Raw genomic sequence first — 17323 nt, forward strand, 5'->3', positions numbered from 1 at the left:
GGTTGATGATAATGGTTTTTATCCCCTTGAGGTTTACAAGTCTTTGTTTTCCTCATTGGAAGTTTTATGACTTAATTTCCTTCTCCGTCTTTGCAACATCGTTCTCTCCAAATAAAGACACGCACGCACACATGCACACACATATGGAGATGAGGATGATCAGCTGTGCTCTAATGGTTGTGATGTGGATTCATCAGTGTGCTCTGACACCTCCCAGATGGTGTGGATTAGGCAGGGGTGCCAACAGTGGGTCATCAGAGACGACCCTGCCGCCAGCCTGCCTGCTGGGAATCAGGAGGAGGAGACATGGAACCCACTACTGCTGCTCAGACACACTAATGCTAATGTCGCCAAACTCCACAGAGAATGGCTATTGGATGCTAGGCTACGCTAGCCTGGACTGTGACAGAGTGGCATGTCAGACGCTTAGAGATGCTAATGGACCCTGAATCTATATGGAACAGTGGGTGAATGAAACAGAGGGGGTCTGACAGCCCCTTGAGTCCTCACACTCCCATTCTCCAATCCTCTCTGTCTCTCCAGCACCAACACTCTTCCTCCTCTCTATCTCTGAGACACACACACACACACCTCTGTTCCAAAACATCTCTGTTAACAAATTGTTCCTTTAGTAGCATCAATGTGATGTCCCCTTGATCAAATCTAGATCTATCATTTAGACCCTCACTCCACCCAAAGTCAGCTGTCACCGATAGAACTCCCCGGAGAACTCAGACCGCACACAGGCTTTCCTGGCAGGGGTCTCTCTTTGTACCACTGTAATCCTAGCGATTACAGTGGATAGGGCTCTGTGGTTATCTCCAGAACAAATGCTTTGACTCGGCCCCCTAAATGACTGTGATTCAATCCAGGGGGGCACCAGATCAGCCCTGCCCCAGCACGTGGCGCAGCGAGCCGTGATGAGGGGGCCTCGAGGTGGCCTGAACATCTCATTTAACACGCCACTCAGGTTCCACAAATGCATTGTGTGTGTGTGTGTGTGATTGTCTTGGCTCGACTGTAATTGGCGAAGGGGAAAAAAATGAATACTTTGGACTCCTGACAGTGCAGCATCTAGTTTGCACCATATTCAGGTGTCACAGACAAGACTGCAGATTCTGCAGGGAATACTGTGATCCCATTAGCCTGGTTAACCTAATCATGCAGGGGCCAGCGGAGAAGTAAATGCAGTATAGGCTGCAGGAAGGTGTGGACCTAAATTGGAGGTTGATGGTAAAATACCATTGATTTTAGCCAAAGGTCGAAACAGGGATTCATAAATGTGAACATACACAAAGTTGAGATGGATTTGTAACTGTGTATTTATTGATTTTCTGTCCCTCTGAGTGCTATGTTGATGTTTCTTTGAGACCACAGACAACCATTACCCGTTAGTTACCGGAAAGATGAAAAAGGATGTAAGCTAATTAACTTTCAATAGAATGAATACGAAAGGTGAAAAACAATAAAGCCGTTGTTTGAGGTTTAGTTCTAAAACTACATGTAAGCTTGTTCTCTCGTAATTGAGCAAATTGATGTTTGTGCTTCAAAATAAGTCCAGTTCAAAAGCAAACACCCGAAACTTCAGCTTAATTAAACTTTTGTCCTCTAATTTGCCCTGAAGCTGGAGAATGACAGGCACAGAAAGGTTGACGTGCGTTAGCATTTGCCTTTGACCGTCTCTTGTTAGGGTTTGACTGAATCCCCAATGAAGTCAGCGGTATGGGGATTAAATTAAATGTGGCGTCTCACCTGATTGATGTGTTTCAGTTTATCGATGATCTGATTTATCACAGGGTCCGCTCCCTTCACTTTGACTTCTGGATTTGCGGTCTGAGCCTTGATCCCATTGCCCACCACCCTCAGAGTATAACTGTGGATGTCAGACAGGGAAAAGGCAGGAGAGTAAATTAGACTTACATAACTCACTAAACTCACAGCAGTTTGAAAACTTAGTTAGACAAGTGTACTGAAGTGGTCTCTCACAACCATGGGATACACAAACTCTTTGAAGAGAAAAGACAGAAAACAGAACTGAAAAATGAGTTGAGGTGACTGAACTTGTAACAAAGCCAATGCAGTAAATGTTTACAATTGATTTAGTGTTAAAAAGGAATGCTGTTGAATATATTAGTCTAACCATGTAGTTTAACCATATCTGCACTCCAGGAAAAGGAGCAAATAACTTGACCCCAGAAATGGAGTCCATCATTCTGGACTGAACTCAACGACTTCATCCAGACCAATCCCAGAGCAGGCAACTCAGAAATGACCTCTATGCTTGAGTCATTTTCCTGGGTCCTCTACTGAATGATTTATATGAGAGTGGAAAGATTACATCTGCACCATCTGTGCCCAATTCCTCCCAATGAAAATGTGTCAGGACACCCTATAAATGTGACTGCATGGTTTGTTGCTAGTAGATTCATTTTCCTCCAAGTTGTTGCATTTACTTTGTGGAAAGATCAATGCAGTGTTGTACAGCGATTGTTCAAACATATTCTCTGACACATGAGCATGATTATGTCAAAAGTTCACACGCGCGCGCACACACACACACACAGACTCTCTCTTTCTTCTCTCTCTTTCCTCTACTCCCCCTCACCCAAAGGCTCTCTTTCATGCAGTCGGACATGTATTTCACAATGCCGGTGGGAGACAGAGTCACAGAACATCGGAACACGCTTGCAGTAAAAACTCTCATGGGCTCTTCCACAGAGCCAGAAAATGTCAACCTGCTTCTTAAAGGTGTTAGATGGTGAAAGGCATTCATCACATGGAAGCATTCATCATGCATCGTTCCCGGTGACTAAAAAACATGTAATCGAGCCTCATCAAAAATAGGAGGAATCAAACCAATGTAAGCCTGTCTCTCTCTGTAGAGCAGTGTGTGCCTATATCTAGCAATCCACTTCCCAGCAGAGGCCTAGTTTGCGTCTCATCTTTCACAGAGACAGCCTGAGATTGAAATTTTCAATCATTTTCTTTTTTCTTTTCTTTTTTTCCCCCCAATCGCTGCTTCAATTCTTTTTTTCATGCCCTTTCACCCCTTTCTTTTCTGTCATTTTGGTTTCTCTCTCCTCTCTCCTGTCAGTTCTGCTGAAAAGGATTAATTGACCTCTGTGACCTCACTGTACCTCCGCTGACTTAAAGCAAAGTGGAATCAAGTTATCAGAATAATATAACCATTCAGAAACAGAGGTTCAGCTCCTGAAGGTATGCTATAAAAAGAACGCCATTTACTAAGCATAATGACTTGCTCGCATAAGATGGGAACAGGGAATAAGCAGGCTAATTGTGAAGGGTAAACTGTAGTCTAGGGCAAATAATATCATAATACCTCTTTGATGGGTCATCACCGTCTATAGTAGCTACAATGGGGACTAAGGACTTCGCTCTTACATCATGATTGTGTGATACAAGTGCTGTATTCTGAGGGTAAACGTTCTCTTTCTACCTTCTTTCCTCTCACAACGTCTTCCTAAACAATCCAAAATAGAGCCAAAGTGCTTTAAAGTGCCCCAAACTGTTTGTAAATGCAAGTCAGTAGGGATGAAGGCAGACATTCAACTACACATCTCCGATACAGTATTTAGGTAAGCTGAAACGTTCCATGTAAGATCATCCCAAAAATCTCAGTTAAAAGTATTAAGACAACCCTACTTTTCAAACCCAAGGCATTTGTTAAAAGCATCTTTGCCGTACTGTATGTGGCAAGGTAACAAGCGGTAATCAAACACTTCATGCCAATCATCAAGAAATGTATGTATTTTACATATATTTACCCACAGCCTGTGGAAAACACAAAATGAAACCATTAAATCTTTGACAAGCTTGGATTTAAAAATGAAAAATTATTATGTCCTCCCATTAAAAGTGATAGGGTCATTCAGAGAGAACGGAAGCAAATCTGAAGCCCACACAGCTGTTCCACAACCAAGTTTGGTCTCCACTGTAATCACGTCATCAGACGACTGTTAGGTAGGCCTACCCCTTCATTGGGACTCTTGGCAATTGTATGCATTCAACTTGAGAGCTGTCAGTTCCAATGAATAGAATCTGTTGCCTACAATCACATGAAGTGGTTTGTCATGCTTTGCTCAAGCAATTCTTTTTTGGGTATAAAAAAAAAGTGATATGCTACAAAAATATGAAACTCCACAAGGCTCCCAAGCATCCAGACATCTACTGAGAGCCATTCTAGCATTCCAGACCATATGAATTTACCAACATACAAGGCAAGGTGACATCAAAGAGCTCTTCCATGGAACAAATGCCAAAACATAATAAGATAAATAAAAGGAGAAAAGTTGCCTTGCTACATTATTTAACATGGGATTAAAGTGATGAAGATTTAAATTGTGTGCATGTGGATCAACTGAGCATCCATGCGCCTCATCCCTCCTCCTGGTGACGTGGGGGATAAAACAGATGAAGTCAATAGTGCTATTGGCAGAGATTTTGCCCCACACATTGCTGCTGCCTTTTTCGTTCCAATTACTGGGAATCTGCGAGCCTTGAAGTGGTATTGACCTGTGCCAGGGCACGGCCAGGATACTAGCTTTTCTCGAGCCAGGCCGTAGTTTCTTGGAGGGGGATCAAATAGTCTGACACCTGGCGAGTTATTAGCTAGTTGCGTATTTTGATTGATTTCCAGGTAAGGGGTTGCACACAGGGGTTATGTGTCACTTTTAGATAAAAGCATCTGTTAAGGACACAGCCTGGAAGTGTAAAAGCAGCCTGTCATGCACCCTCAGGAGAAAGCACAAGACTACACTGAAAGGTACAATATTCCACTTTCTCTTCGTTTCATAGCTGCATGTTGTTTTAGAAGCATCTGTTATTCTAGTTGAAATGGACAGCTTCATGCGGGGTGCAGATTCCAAAGCAGTAGAAATATCATCTTTATGTAGGTGTGCCAGCTTTGACAAAATCTTTTAAATGTCATCCATATATAGGTGTACCAGCTTTCAAACAGGTTTTAACGTGCAAAGATGCAGATTAAAACCCATCTAAGGAACTATCAAACCGCAATTGCAAATGTTTTTTTGCTTCACTTTTCTGAAAGTAAAAGTTCCAATATAGATATGCAATTATTTTTCCATCCACTGTAACACTGCACAGTTCTTTCCTTCTCTAAAAATTCTCTGTAGGGAAATTCAACTAAGAACAGAATGAAGTTTTGCCTAACTTTTGCCTTTTTTATTGTAATTGCAGTAGACCACCCCCCCCAAAAAAAAAATCAATCTAAGGCGGATTATCAACATGATCAAGTTACTAACCATAACCCCGTTCCTCGGTGACACAAAATGTAAGAAGATAAGCGGATCTCTATCTGAGTTGACCAGACTTCTCCAGCAGTAAATAAGAAAACATTTAGGGGAGAGAAAGGGGGAGCAGAGCGAGGAAGAGAGAGAGCGATTATGAATTCATGAGCACTTCTGTAAACAAGAGTAAGCAAATCAACAAGCCCACAGCGCCCGAATCCCAGATGTACTCAGCCTATCAAATGGAGTGGCGTGCAGGCGGGATGCTGGTGCAAAATAAACACTTCAGCGACTGATTGGATGGTACACTTGCAATCGCGGTGCTTTGTAGGCATGGCGATCTGGCTGCCACGGGCCTAGAGGGCCTCAGTAGGGACAAACAGATGATAATGAGGCCGAGGCAGACATGTGCTCCCTGCCACAAAACTACACGTCCCATTTGTCATTTCGATTGCAGTCACCCTATCTGCATCTGTAACCTTTAATTGTACAAATACCACCCACCGGCCCAACCCCAAACACACATATTTAATTGCTTAACTTTTTCACATCAAAGCTCACCAGTGGTCTGGCCCCACTGCAATGTGTGTCCATACCCGGAAATATAGCTTCAACTACAAGCCCTTCAAGAAAACCCCTTTGAAAGAAGTAGATGATCTAAGCCTTTCCCCTCTCTGACATCCGTGTTTTATGTGCTGTTTCATGCGGTGGAGGAAACCACAACTTGTTCCTTCTCTCTCAGTTAAGGAATTGTTTGATTATGGTCCACAGGGAAACGTGTGTGTGTGTTTGTGTGTGCGCGTCACTGATGGCTCTGCAAGAGAAGGCAGAAAGTTTGTATCTGGAGCTCTTATGGTGGACTTAGGCTTGACTGCTTATGAGTGTTCAGCAGGCAGTGGAGCAGGGTTCGAATTACGGGGAGGGGGGGGGGGGGGTTGACCCCCTTAATTAAGACTTGGACCCCTCCAAAAGAGGTAAAAACGACAGGTCGGGGGGGTCGATACATTTATATATCTTTCTTACCTGTAATCGTTACCCCCCGATTGTCATTGTATAATTCGCACAGTATACAGGGGGTTTAGGAAACACCTTTGACAACCAAAAAGGTAGAGGGGTAAAAGGGGGAGTCAGGTGGCTGAGCGGTTAGGGAATCAGGCTAGCAATCTGAAGGTTGCCAGTTTGATTCCTGGATGTGCCAAATGACGTGTCCTTGGGCAAGGCACTTCACCCTACTTGCCTCGGGGGAATGTCCCTGTACTTACTGCAAGTCGCTCTGGATAAGAGCGTCTGCTAAATGATTAAAATTTAAATGTAAAGAGATATAATCAAATGTAATTTCAGCTCAACAGTGTTGGGATTGTGGACGGCAAACACATTCTGGCTTTTCAGTGAATTAGTGTTTGCATGTCCATATGGAATACAACCCGGCAACCATCTTTGAGGCAAAGCCCACAGGTTGTTCAAAGCAGGTCGTTTAACTCCAAGCAAATATTCCAATATGGTGGCACTCTCCTTGTAGCTCACGACATCTCGTAGTGTTGAGGTGCACGAGAGAGAATGATGAACCACTTGGGAAGGGTTATCGTCCATGTTCCGTAGGTGACTACATATCTCCAAAACATCCCGGAGATATCCAGTTCACCAGGGTTGAGTGCCACAAGTCGGCCTCAAATAGCCGGCTGCATTTGCTGCTGTATTGATTCCAAGTCAATTTTACGGTCCAGCGATCACAGAGCTTTGGTCCCCCTCTCATCCTCTGGTTCCTATCTGTGTTTGTGTTTCCACACGGTGTCTCAACACAGTCAGACCGGAGTGCTGAGAGGACACAGTGCATTCCAAGTGCAGGTGAGGGACTGCTCAGAAGGCATGCTGCACAGCACATCCTACTGTGTGCTCACAGATGGAGCACATGCTGAGAACCAGAAGCTGGTTACACGACAGAAGCTAAATGCTTCCCCTGTTGATGTCTGACAGTAAACTAGTCCTTTTCATTCGATTTCTTTGCCCGTTGAAAGGTTTCTGATTGCAAAAAAATGATTACCGTCCATTCTACTGGAAAGGGAATCGACATGGATGTGAGCCTTTGTTAAATTGCACAATTTCACAAAAGATCTTCTTGAGTTTTTCCACTCTGTTCGACTTAAAGTATCTATTACGCGATGCAAATGATGTCACACCGATATCATATTGTATCCTGTAATTCACTAACGTCAGGCTGAGTTATTGAGTGTCCAACATTCTTTTGGCCAGAATTTCAGGCCCTGTAGCAGTTAATCTCCCCAGCCCTACACAACCCCCTTAGCTCGCGTCGGCAATGTAGACAGACAGTTGGTCAGTTATGAAGCCCTGCAGCCTCCCTCCCCCCCCCCCCCGGGAGACGTGATTCATGAGGCTCTGCGTCTTGATTTAGTGTCTCCTTCATGTTGCTCCGGGCCCTCAGCAGAGGGGCCACCTCCCCAGGAGGACCCCTGAGGCCAGGGGCCTGTTAGAGTGCTCTGGTGTCCTCTGTGGATCCCCAGCTGGAGACGAGCTCGGCTCAAACACATTCACCCTCACTCACGCACACATACATGACCACACACGCGCCATGCTTTTAACTCAAGCGGACACTTAAGGATTTTAGTACCGGGTAATGAGTTCTGATCAGGATGCCAATTCATATTTCGGTGAAGACAAAATGTCCTTTCAGCGTGGTATCCAGACACGACCGTGGGGGCGTGAGGGAGATCAACATGGACAGGGATGCTGCCTCGCTCGTGTGTTCATGACTTTGACTCCACATAACACACTGACAGCGCCTTATATCTGCTGAGCGGGTCGATTTTAAGTCCATATTTGAATCCAGTTATTAAACAACAAATCACCAGGACATGACTGCAGAGATGATTTAGGCATTCAGTGGATGCTTGCACTAAATTGTAAATCTACTGGAACTACTTAAGCTACTACTGTAGCTTTACACTAAACCTTGTTCACTCAGGGATACCCTCTCGATACAAATCCACTACTCGCCAGATTGGCTGAGGTTGGGCAGGGTTCAAGGAAGGGAACAATTAACGAACAAAAACCAACATACCAAAAAGACACACGCATGCGCATACAAACTGTCAAGACGCGGAGCGTGTTTCTGTGTGTGTGGTCTAGTGTGTGAGTTAAGAGATGGTGACAGGACTGTGTACAGGGCCCCACAGTCAGGATACCCATGAGAAGAAGAGTGAGAGGTTGCTATGACAGAGAGAAGCACTAATCCCCGTCTGTGGCTAAGGTCACGGTCAACTCCTGTGGAACTGTCCAGGAGTCAGACCTCACCCCCCACATACCTGACACGATCCGGCCGATGGAGCCTCAGTTAAAGCAGTCAAATGAAGGGTGCGGACAACAAATAGTTTCTCGATTCTCGCCATGTTCCTCCGTTTAGGTCATCGCTCTGCTGGTTACTCCTCTATCTGCATTAGCCAGTTCAACCCAATTTCGGTTTTATGGGACGAGCGCAGGGGCTGTCAGAAAGAGCCGGAATAATCACTGTGCTACCACTGCCTTATCGGCTTCAGTAAATTACTGGAGGATCAGATACGGCTGCCAGCTCACTCGGCTCCACTCCAGAAAACTCCAGAGTAAGTGTCAAGACAAGGCAGGAGGAAACACAGAGGAGCCCTAGGGAGGGCGACTGCATCCACCCCCCCCCCCCATTTCTTTAAAGGTCATCCCATGTTATCTAACGCTCATCTTCAATCACTGCAGATCGCCGTCTTTTTAGAGCTCTCTGGCAGAGAAGGGGGGAGGTGGGGGGGAACAAGAGCCCTGTCAATCATTATTTCATTGTGCTGCTGAGACTCGGTTAGGATGGGGGGGGGATTGGGGAAATATGCGGCGGATCAAGCTCAGCTCTTCTTTTGCATCCCCACATGCATCGGCGCTCCTGAAGATCGCTTGGGTCGGCTCGTTCCCCGGGGGGCTGGTATACTGTATATCGCTGTGAGGGGGTAAGCTCTTTCCATTTGAGAGCCGGGCGTGTCTCACACAAGAGAAGTGCACACCCAGGCACAAAATAGCGTCAGTGCGGATCACAGTGAGGAGGCGCGACGGACGGGGGAGCCAAGCCTGACATATCAAACAGCTGAGCGTGATGGATTCGTCCTCATCGGGGTTCAGGCTGCCTCTCCAGCCGGCGTGGCCATCACATCTCCCGCTAGCACCTGCGGCCCTGCTGCAGGACGGCCAGTCAAGTCGCTCGGCGCCTCAGCCCTCTTACCCAGCGCGCCTCAGCCCTCTTACCCAGTGCGCCTCGCAGGAGGCGCCACGCAGCAGATGGCGAACGCCGGAGCCGATCGAGCATGTCATCGTCGCGGGCCCGAGCTGAAGGTGACATACGACGTCACCGGGCGCGGGTGCATTCTGGGTAGCTCGATGATGTGAGTGGAGTTTTTTTTTCTTCTCCTTCCATTTTTGGCAGGAGGGGTTCAAGGTTGTGGACTAAATAAGGGATGTTACCCCGCAACATACACACACACCAACACCACACACACCCCACCTCACCCCCCCCCTCCCCCCCCCCGTTCCTTCTTCCCCTCTCACCATTAAGGTAAATAAGAGGCTCCTGGAGAGCCAATCAGCACGGCCGGGTGAGCAGAGATGCATGTTTGTGCTGCCGTCGTCCCAGAACTCAGGTCGTTTATCTTGGCTGTCAGGTAAAGGGCACACTCCGAGAAGGTGAAACTTTTATTTTTTTTTATAAGGGCCTCGTGCCGTTCCCATAGAAACAGCGGGACAACATTTACCACTATGATGATGGGGGGCGCAGGCTGGGAGCATCCCAGGCTGCAGCGCGTCAAAGACGTTTGTGTTGCATCGTCCCAGAAAAATCAAGAGCTGTTTAAATACACTCACGGAAGCCTCCGGACTCGGCCCCTTCTGCAGAGGTAGCGGAGTAATGAGCAAGGTTTAACACCTGGCTTTTAACTCAGGAAGTGGGTTGTTGACATTCCTTAAGACTGCCGGATTCAAAGTCGTGTAGCAGCCAACATGTACAATAACTTTGTTATGGGTAATGGAACTCAGATCCAAGAAAAAAATGTGTAAGCTCAAAAAACTAACTGGTATTGTACAGTGTGTCAAGATATTTACACCATTTGAAATAGAGGGCTTGCTTGTTTACTGTCTGTGACTGTATGAGTTGATATATAATGGAGCCTGCTTTAGAGCAGTGAAGTTTACGGCTTTCTGTTACCGTCAAAATGCCACCCATGTATGTATGGAATCACACATGGGGCCAGATGGCTGAGTGGTTAGGGAATCGGGCTATAAAATCAGAAGGTTGTCGGTTCGATTCCCAGCTGTGCTAAAATGACATTGTGTCCTTGGGCAAGGCACTTCACCCTACTTGCTTTGGGGGGAATGTCCTTGTACTTACTGTAAGTCACTCTAAGTCACTGCTAAATATAAATGTGAAAAACTCACAACTGAAACTCCAATAAATTGTTCTTGTTTACTGTATTTCTCACTCTAAGGATCAATATTAGAAACTGGTTTATTTAACAAATGAGTCACAATTTTTATACAGTGCCATATTTGCTTCCAGAAGAGGCAGATAAACACATACCTACTTGTTGCTGTCATTTCTGGTTTCATTTCTTGTCATTTCTCTCTCGTCTTATCTGTGTCTTTCCCAGCCTTCATTTAGCCTAAGTAAAAATATTCTCCTTTTGAAAGTGTCTTTCATTCTCCAATCAAACTTTTCAGAGAAAAAAAAAGAAAAGCTATTTAGAACTCAAATCAAAGTAGTTACTAAATCAAACCCATTAAAATAACAAAGCTTAAAGTGCTGTTGAAGAGGACCAAGGGACCGGGAAGATGTACAACTAATACTAACACTGTAGACGGTTAAATCACCTTACAGTACCTGCTTTTAAAGTTCTGTTTGGCACTGTAATTATGAGCATAAGACACTGTATGTTTGTCTACCTGTGTGTGTGTGTGTGTGTGTGTGTTTGTGTGTGTGTGTGTGTGTGTGTGTATGTGTATACAAGAATACCTGTGTGTGTGTTTTCATGAGGAGGTGAAGCAGACAGGAGGATGAATCACGAAGAGAGCGATGAATAGAGGGAGGGGGGGAGGATTTCAGATTGAGCTCACGCTACGCGGCACCAGCGGGTGTTTGTTCTTATGAATCTCTCACTGTAAGAATGAATTGTTAAACTTCCTTTGGTCGCTGTCTGACCCTTCTTAGCTGCAGAATCCAACATCTCTCCTGGAGAGAAAATCTGCCGTAACTCTAATGTGTTGGTCAAGGCATTTTCACTGGATGTGCTAGAATACCAAAGGCACTTTTTTCCAGTCTCCAGACATCCCTTTACCACAAGTAAAGTTGACTACATCCTCTGGTAGATATAGGACGTCCTGTGTGTGCGTGCATGTGTGTGTGTGTGTGATTCCAGATGCTAGGGACCAGTCATCTTAGTCAAGATAGGGTGACTTATGATGATTATTAGAAACATTTGGAGTCAACAGACAGCGTGAACAAGACACCCAAACGCACAATTCCCAAACATATGCACAAGCAAACACAGACACCCACCCACCCTCCCAGCAGGATGTTCCCTCCAGCCTTGTGAACTCTGTATGTGAGAGCGTGCTCCTGTTCGACCTTCAGTAGACCAGGGTACACATCCCTGTGCTGATCGATTCTGCTGGATCACAGGAGGCACCACCCGGGACAGAGGCATGGAGGCCGTGTACCGATGGATCAGAGCCACACACACTCGCACGTACACACACACACTCGCACATACTGAAACACACACCCACACAAATGAACACAAGGACTTAAGGACTGACTAACACTTAACACGCTCTCCCCGCCTCCTCTCTCTCTCTCTCTCTCTCTCTCTTTCGCTCTCCATCTCCCTCTCTCTCTCTCTCTCTCTCTCTCTCTCTCTCTCTCTCTCTCTCTCTCTCTCTCTTTCGCTATCCATCTCTCTCTCTCTCTCTCTCTCTCTCTCTCTCTCTCCCATCTCCCTCTCTCTCTCTCTCTTTCTCTCTCTCTCTCTCTCCATCTCCCTCTCTCTCTCTCTCTCCATCTCCCTCTCCCTCCTCTCTCTCTCTCTCTCTCTCTCTCTCTCTCCTCTCTCTCTCTCTCTCTCTCTCTCTCTCTCTCTCTCTCTCTCCCTCCATCTCCCTCTCTCTCTCTCTCTCTCTCTCTCTCTCCATCTCCCTCTCTCTCTCCATCTCCCTCTCTCTCTCTCTCTCTCTCTCTCTCTCTCTCTCTCTCTCTCTCTCTCTCTCTCTCTCTCTCCCCATCTCCCTCTCTCTCCCTCGGTCTACATTCCCTGCCTCATATCCATGGACTGGCTGGCCTTGTCCTTTACTGTCAGTGTGGTCATCTGGGAATAACCCCTCCTCCTCCATCTCAGAGTGTCCTATTTGCTTCCCGTCGTCCGATGTCCCTCCATGCCTTTCATCCTCTGGAGCGTCCATCTCCCTTTCCCCTATCCGCCCCACTCTCCCTTTACCCTCTCCCCCCCCCCCCCTCCTCCTCGTCTCGCCCTCCGGGTGCTCTGAGAGGGATGTGGGGCCATGTTGAAGTGGAATCCGACCCATGCTCCTCTCCGACCTCAGACAGTCTACGTGGTTTTTGTGGTTCTCTGGCCCAGCCCTGCGCTGGCTGCAGCAGAGTGGGGCTTTACCCAGACGAGCCCCTCCCTCCCTCCCCTCTCTTCCGCTGTCACTCACATGCTGCAGGAGCAGTTTGGTACTCACACCTAACTGTCCTTAGGGTGATTGGGGCGAGCAGGGGAGGCCAGGCACTGGCTGGGTTTGGTTTAATGTTTGTGTTTTATCTGCACTTTACATCATGTGGTATTATCATGAATACACGTAAATCTATTGAAGGTGATTAGAAAATAACTGATTTGGGCTATTTCGGTTGTTTTGCATGTGCTTATCTTTAAAAATGAATTCCTTTAATATTTCAGTCACACTGATCGTCCACACAAAAATGTTTTTGGAGAAGTGCAGTGCATGGATTTCTTTCTACTAAGAAGCTTTGATAACATGCCCTGTGAAGGCCTAACCAAATGGATGGAGCGCCCTCTGTTGGACAAACACAAACACTACAACACCGAAAAATGTCCCCCTGTCGAATGGATTGATGTGGAGTTCGTAGAGCTAAATGCGTTTAACTAATAACAATAGAGCCACTGTAGACATTTAACTACCCATTCTTCAAAGGCATACCTACTGGTGAAGAGTTGGACGTGATCGATAAACTGTGGCTCAATGGCTTACTAGAATCTATAGCAAAGCTTAGAGGATCTGAAGGTCTTTAAATTGGATTTGTCCTAGGTAGGCCAGAAAATATGAGAAGGCATTTAAACCCTTGATGCTTATAAAATAAATACCTATTAGCAGTTCTTAAAAGCATCACATGGACTAGGTCCCCCCCCCCCCCCCCCCCCCCCCCCTCAAGTCACACCAGGGAGCTCAACCTCTAAAGGATATACACCAGTGTGATCACTCAGTACCTAACAGTAGAGCATTCCTGAAACATGCTGATGAGACAAGCTTTCAGCACTGCTTTTAGCACTGTTTGCCAGTTCAAACCAAAAACGATTCTATGAGCTACAAGTACCACAGGGGGTGAATGTTAGTGGGTGTGCTTATACGTTTGTGTGTGTGTGTGTTTGTGTGTGTCTGCATGTGTGGGTGTATGTGTGTGTGGGTGTGCTTATACGTGTGCGTGTGGGTGTGTGTGGGTGTATGTGTGTGTGGGTGTGTTGAGGGTTGCAGGGTTAAGTTGGCCACCTACTCCGCCATTCGGGGAGGCCTATTAAAATGAAAGGCCACACGCAGCCTCAGCGCTCGGCGGCTGATGGGAGAGATGCATATTTATCTGGCCGGCAGCAGATTGCATATTGAATTCAAACAGCGAGCAAGGTCAACGAGCTGATTACCAGATGTACAAAGAATCCTGTTGTAGACAATTAGAACAAGCCCGTTAGAGAGCACACAACAAACACCTGGTGAGTGTGTGCACAGGGTGACTGGATTAGAATGGGAGGATATTAAGAGGAAACTGCACCATAGCCGAATGCATGAATTAAACATTAGCAAGTTCACATTACTCGTTGAGGCAGTAGGGTTTTAACAGCAGGGCCTATTTGATTTAGCTCATTGGATATACTGACTTGGAGGGGATTGCACTTGGAACCATTTAAATGATTGGTTACAATTGTGAAATTCCTGCATATCTGGCACACAGGGAGTGCAGAACTGTATTAGCCAACTAGAGCCTCTCTGTTAGAGTTTTTGCTACATTAAAGTCCATGCTCATTGGCCCTCTGGACAGGAACTGGGTACCATCAAGATAAAAGACCGGGCGGGCATTCCAGGGCAGTCACTATGGAAACGAGGGGACCTGTTTTTAACAATCTCCCTTGGGGACGAGCTACTTAATTCTAACAGAAAAGCTTCTAGATAACACAAATAAAATGAAAAATATTGTCAGAAAGGGAGAGAGGGAAAGATGGAGAGAGGCATAAAACTAGAATGGGAGTGAGAAATGTTGAGCTCAAGATCAAGAGGGCGGAACAAAGGAACAGAGAGAGAGCTGTGCAGAGAGAGAGAAAGAGGGTGAGCGATACAGACAGAGAGAGAGAGACAAAAGAGCAAAAGAGATAGAAGAAGAGAAACAGTTAAGCAGAGAGAGAGAGAGAGAGAGAGAGAGAGAGAGAGAGAGAGAGAGAGAGAGAGAGAGAAAGGACCCCTGCACTCTATCCCCATGACTCAGATACGTTTATTTGTCAGTGAGTCACGCTGGGATAAGAGACAGTGGATGGGCCCGTTGACGCCTCCATAGTTTTTCATTTGAAGTTTGGAGGCTTGTATCCGACAGACAGGTCCCAGCAGAGAGGCAGGGAGAGAGGGAGAGAGAGAGACAGAGAGAGAGACAGAGAGAGAGAGAGAGAGAGAGAGAGAGAGAGAGAGAGAGAGAGAGAGAGAGAGAGAGAGAGAGAGAGAGAGGCGGGAAAGCGTGTTAAGAGTGAGAGAGGGCTGCTCGTTGGCAGTCTGCCAGCCTTTCAGCACAACTCTGTGTGTCCGTGACGGATGGAGAAAGAATGTGGGAATCTGCTAACCTTTTCCTGCACCACAGACAATGTCCCCAAACCAGGAGAGTCATCTGTCTCCCCTCTCCGTTTGAAAAGACAAACTGTCTCGTTTTATATTATTTTCCACCGCGCAATCAAAAGAGGATGTGGAGGAACTGGAGCTGGTCCTGGTATTTACCCGGTCTGCGATGGTGTTCTAAAGCACACAAATCACATTTTAGAGCGTGTCAGTGTGTCAATGGGCCGCAAGAATGATGGATCATGTGTGCTGGAACAGTGGAATTCTTCTCCTCGGGTTTGTCTCATCCCTCGGGACAAAACACACACACCAGACCACATTCATAGAACAGTAGTGAAACAGTTTGTCGTTTGTTTTTCTTCCCAGGTTCAGGTTGGGATAGGGGGGGGGGGGGGGGGGGGGGGCGGTGACGTGAGCTCATCCCGTGGAGCAGTTCTCTGACCGTAGTGAAATGAAGGAAGTCGAGATGAAAGCTTGTTGTGCTTCGCTTCATCTTTATCTGATCTGTCTTTATCTCATTGTTAGCCCGGACCCAGATGTGGGGGTGCGCTTTTAAATAGCTCTCTTCAATCTCTGGCTTTCTGCTTACCTTTATATCAAAATATACTAAAGCTCTTGTGCAACTTAATTCATCTTACAGGCCGTAGAACAATGTGTCAGGATGCTGGTAGCTATTAAGCAACCACAAGACAACACATCAAACGCATGCACTCACACACACACACACACTCACACACACACACACACACACTCACCTACACACACACACACACACACACACTCACGCACTCAAACTCACACAAACTCATAAGACCCGGACCAGTCATTTCAAGTCATAGATGCCTCTTTCGTAAATCACCCGTCATTCACTGTGTTGGGTTTATCCCTCCCCCCCCTTCCTCCCTCCCCCCCTCCCTCCCTCCCCCCCCCTCCCTCCCTATGGCAGCTTAGCTCCGGTCCTATGGGCTGGCTGTTATTTATCACCTATCGCATGGCCTGCTTGGGTCGACCAGGATAGTGATATAGAGTGATAGGCTAATAGGAAGAAGGCTGTAGAACAAAAGGCAGCAATCAGACTGGTGGTGGTGGAGTCTTCCTTCCTCTCCTTGTTTTCTACTGCTAATCTTCAGATTGGGCTAAACCATTGCATTACGAAGGATGTCAAACAGGAGATTCCTCTTATCTGACCAGTGGACTGATCAGACAGGATGAAAGAACAAGGAGATGAGGACAGGATGCAACCTCAGTTGCAGTTGACCCAACAGTCCACTTGGAGGCAGTGCAGTCCCAAAGCCTTGACAGCTACAGTAGCCAGCCAGTCTTGACCTCTCACTCACCCACCAGCTGTGACACTGCATTTGCCGACCTGTCATCTTCTACTGGTGGACACACACCCAAACCTGATACCCAACCCCCCCCCCTCGGTTTGAAATATGGGCCCACCTGCCTTTTAACAGCGCTGACAACAGATGACAGTTTGGAGGAAATACCACCGGGGATGGATTTATAGGGGGGTCCTTGACTGATGACAGACCAGGTGAGATGGAGACACGGGGCTGTGTAGTTGCTATTAGATACTGACAAGAAAAGACCTGGCCAGACACTTGACATACGCTGACAAAACACACGCTATATCAAAGATAAAGGACAAGCAGTCAATTCTTCGGGAAAAGGCGTGTGACTGGGGGGGAGGGGGGAGCGAGTGTTTGAGCGCTGCGTGTGAGCGTGTGTGTGAGCGTGTGTGAGCGTGTGTGTGTGTGTGCGTGGGTCTAACCTCTTGACCACGTCGGCTCCGTTCCAGCAGGAGTGACCGTCGGCAGACGCCAGCTCGCTCACGCACAGCTGGTCGGCCAGGCCACCGTAGAACGTCCGGTACAGACGCAGGCTGTTCAGGAACTCCCTAGACACACACACACACACACTTACAGCCCTGT

General features: G+C 46.8%; 1 protein-coding gene across 1 annotated transcript in view; it reads right to left on the reverse strand.

Annotated features, from left to right (window-relative positions):
* gpc5a (glypican 5a) overlaps window positions 1-17323 on the reverse strand; it is a 74253-nt gene that overhangs the window by 29453 nt on the left and 27477 nt on the right. The window contains exons 6-7 of the mRNA XM_047030484.1: window positions 17164-17289; window positions 1753-1873 (exon numbers count right to left, since the gene is read on the reverse strand). Coding sequence (XP_046886440.1) covers window positions 1753-1873; window positions 17164-17289 — 247 coding nt within the window. The remainder of the gene's footprint in view (window positions 1-1752; window positions 1874-17163; window positions 17290-17323) is intronic.

The sequence above is a fragment of the Hypomesus transpacificus genome, chromosome 12, assembly GCF_021917145.1.
Source record: "Hypomesus transpacificus isolate Combined female chromosome 12, fHypTra1, whole genome shotgun sequence".
Lineage (NCBI taxonomy): Eukaryota > Metazoa > Chordata > Actinopteri > Osmeriformes > Osmeridae > Hypomesus > Hypomesus transpacificus.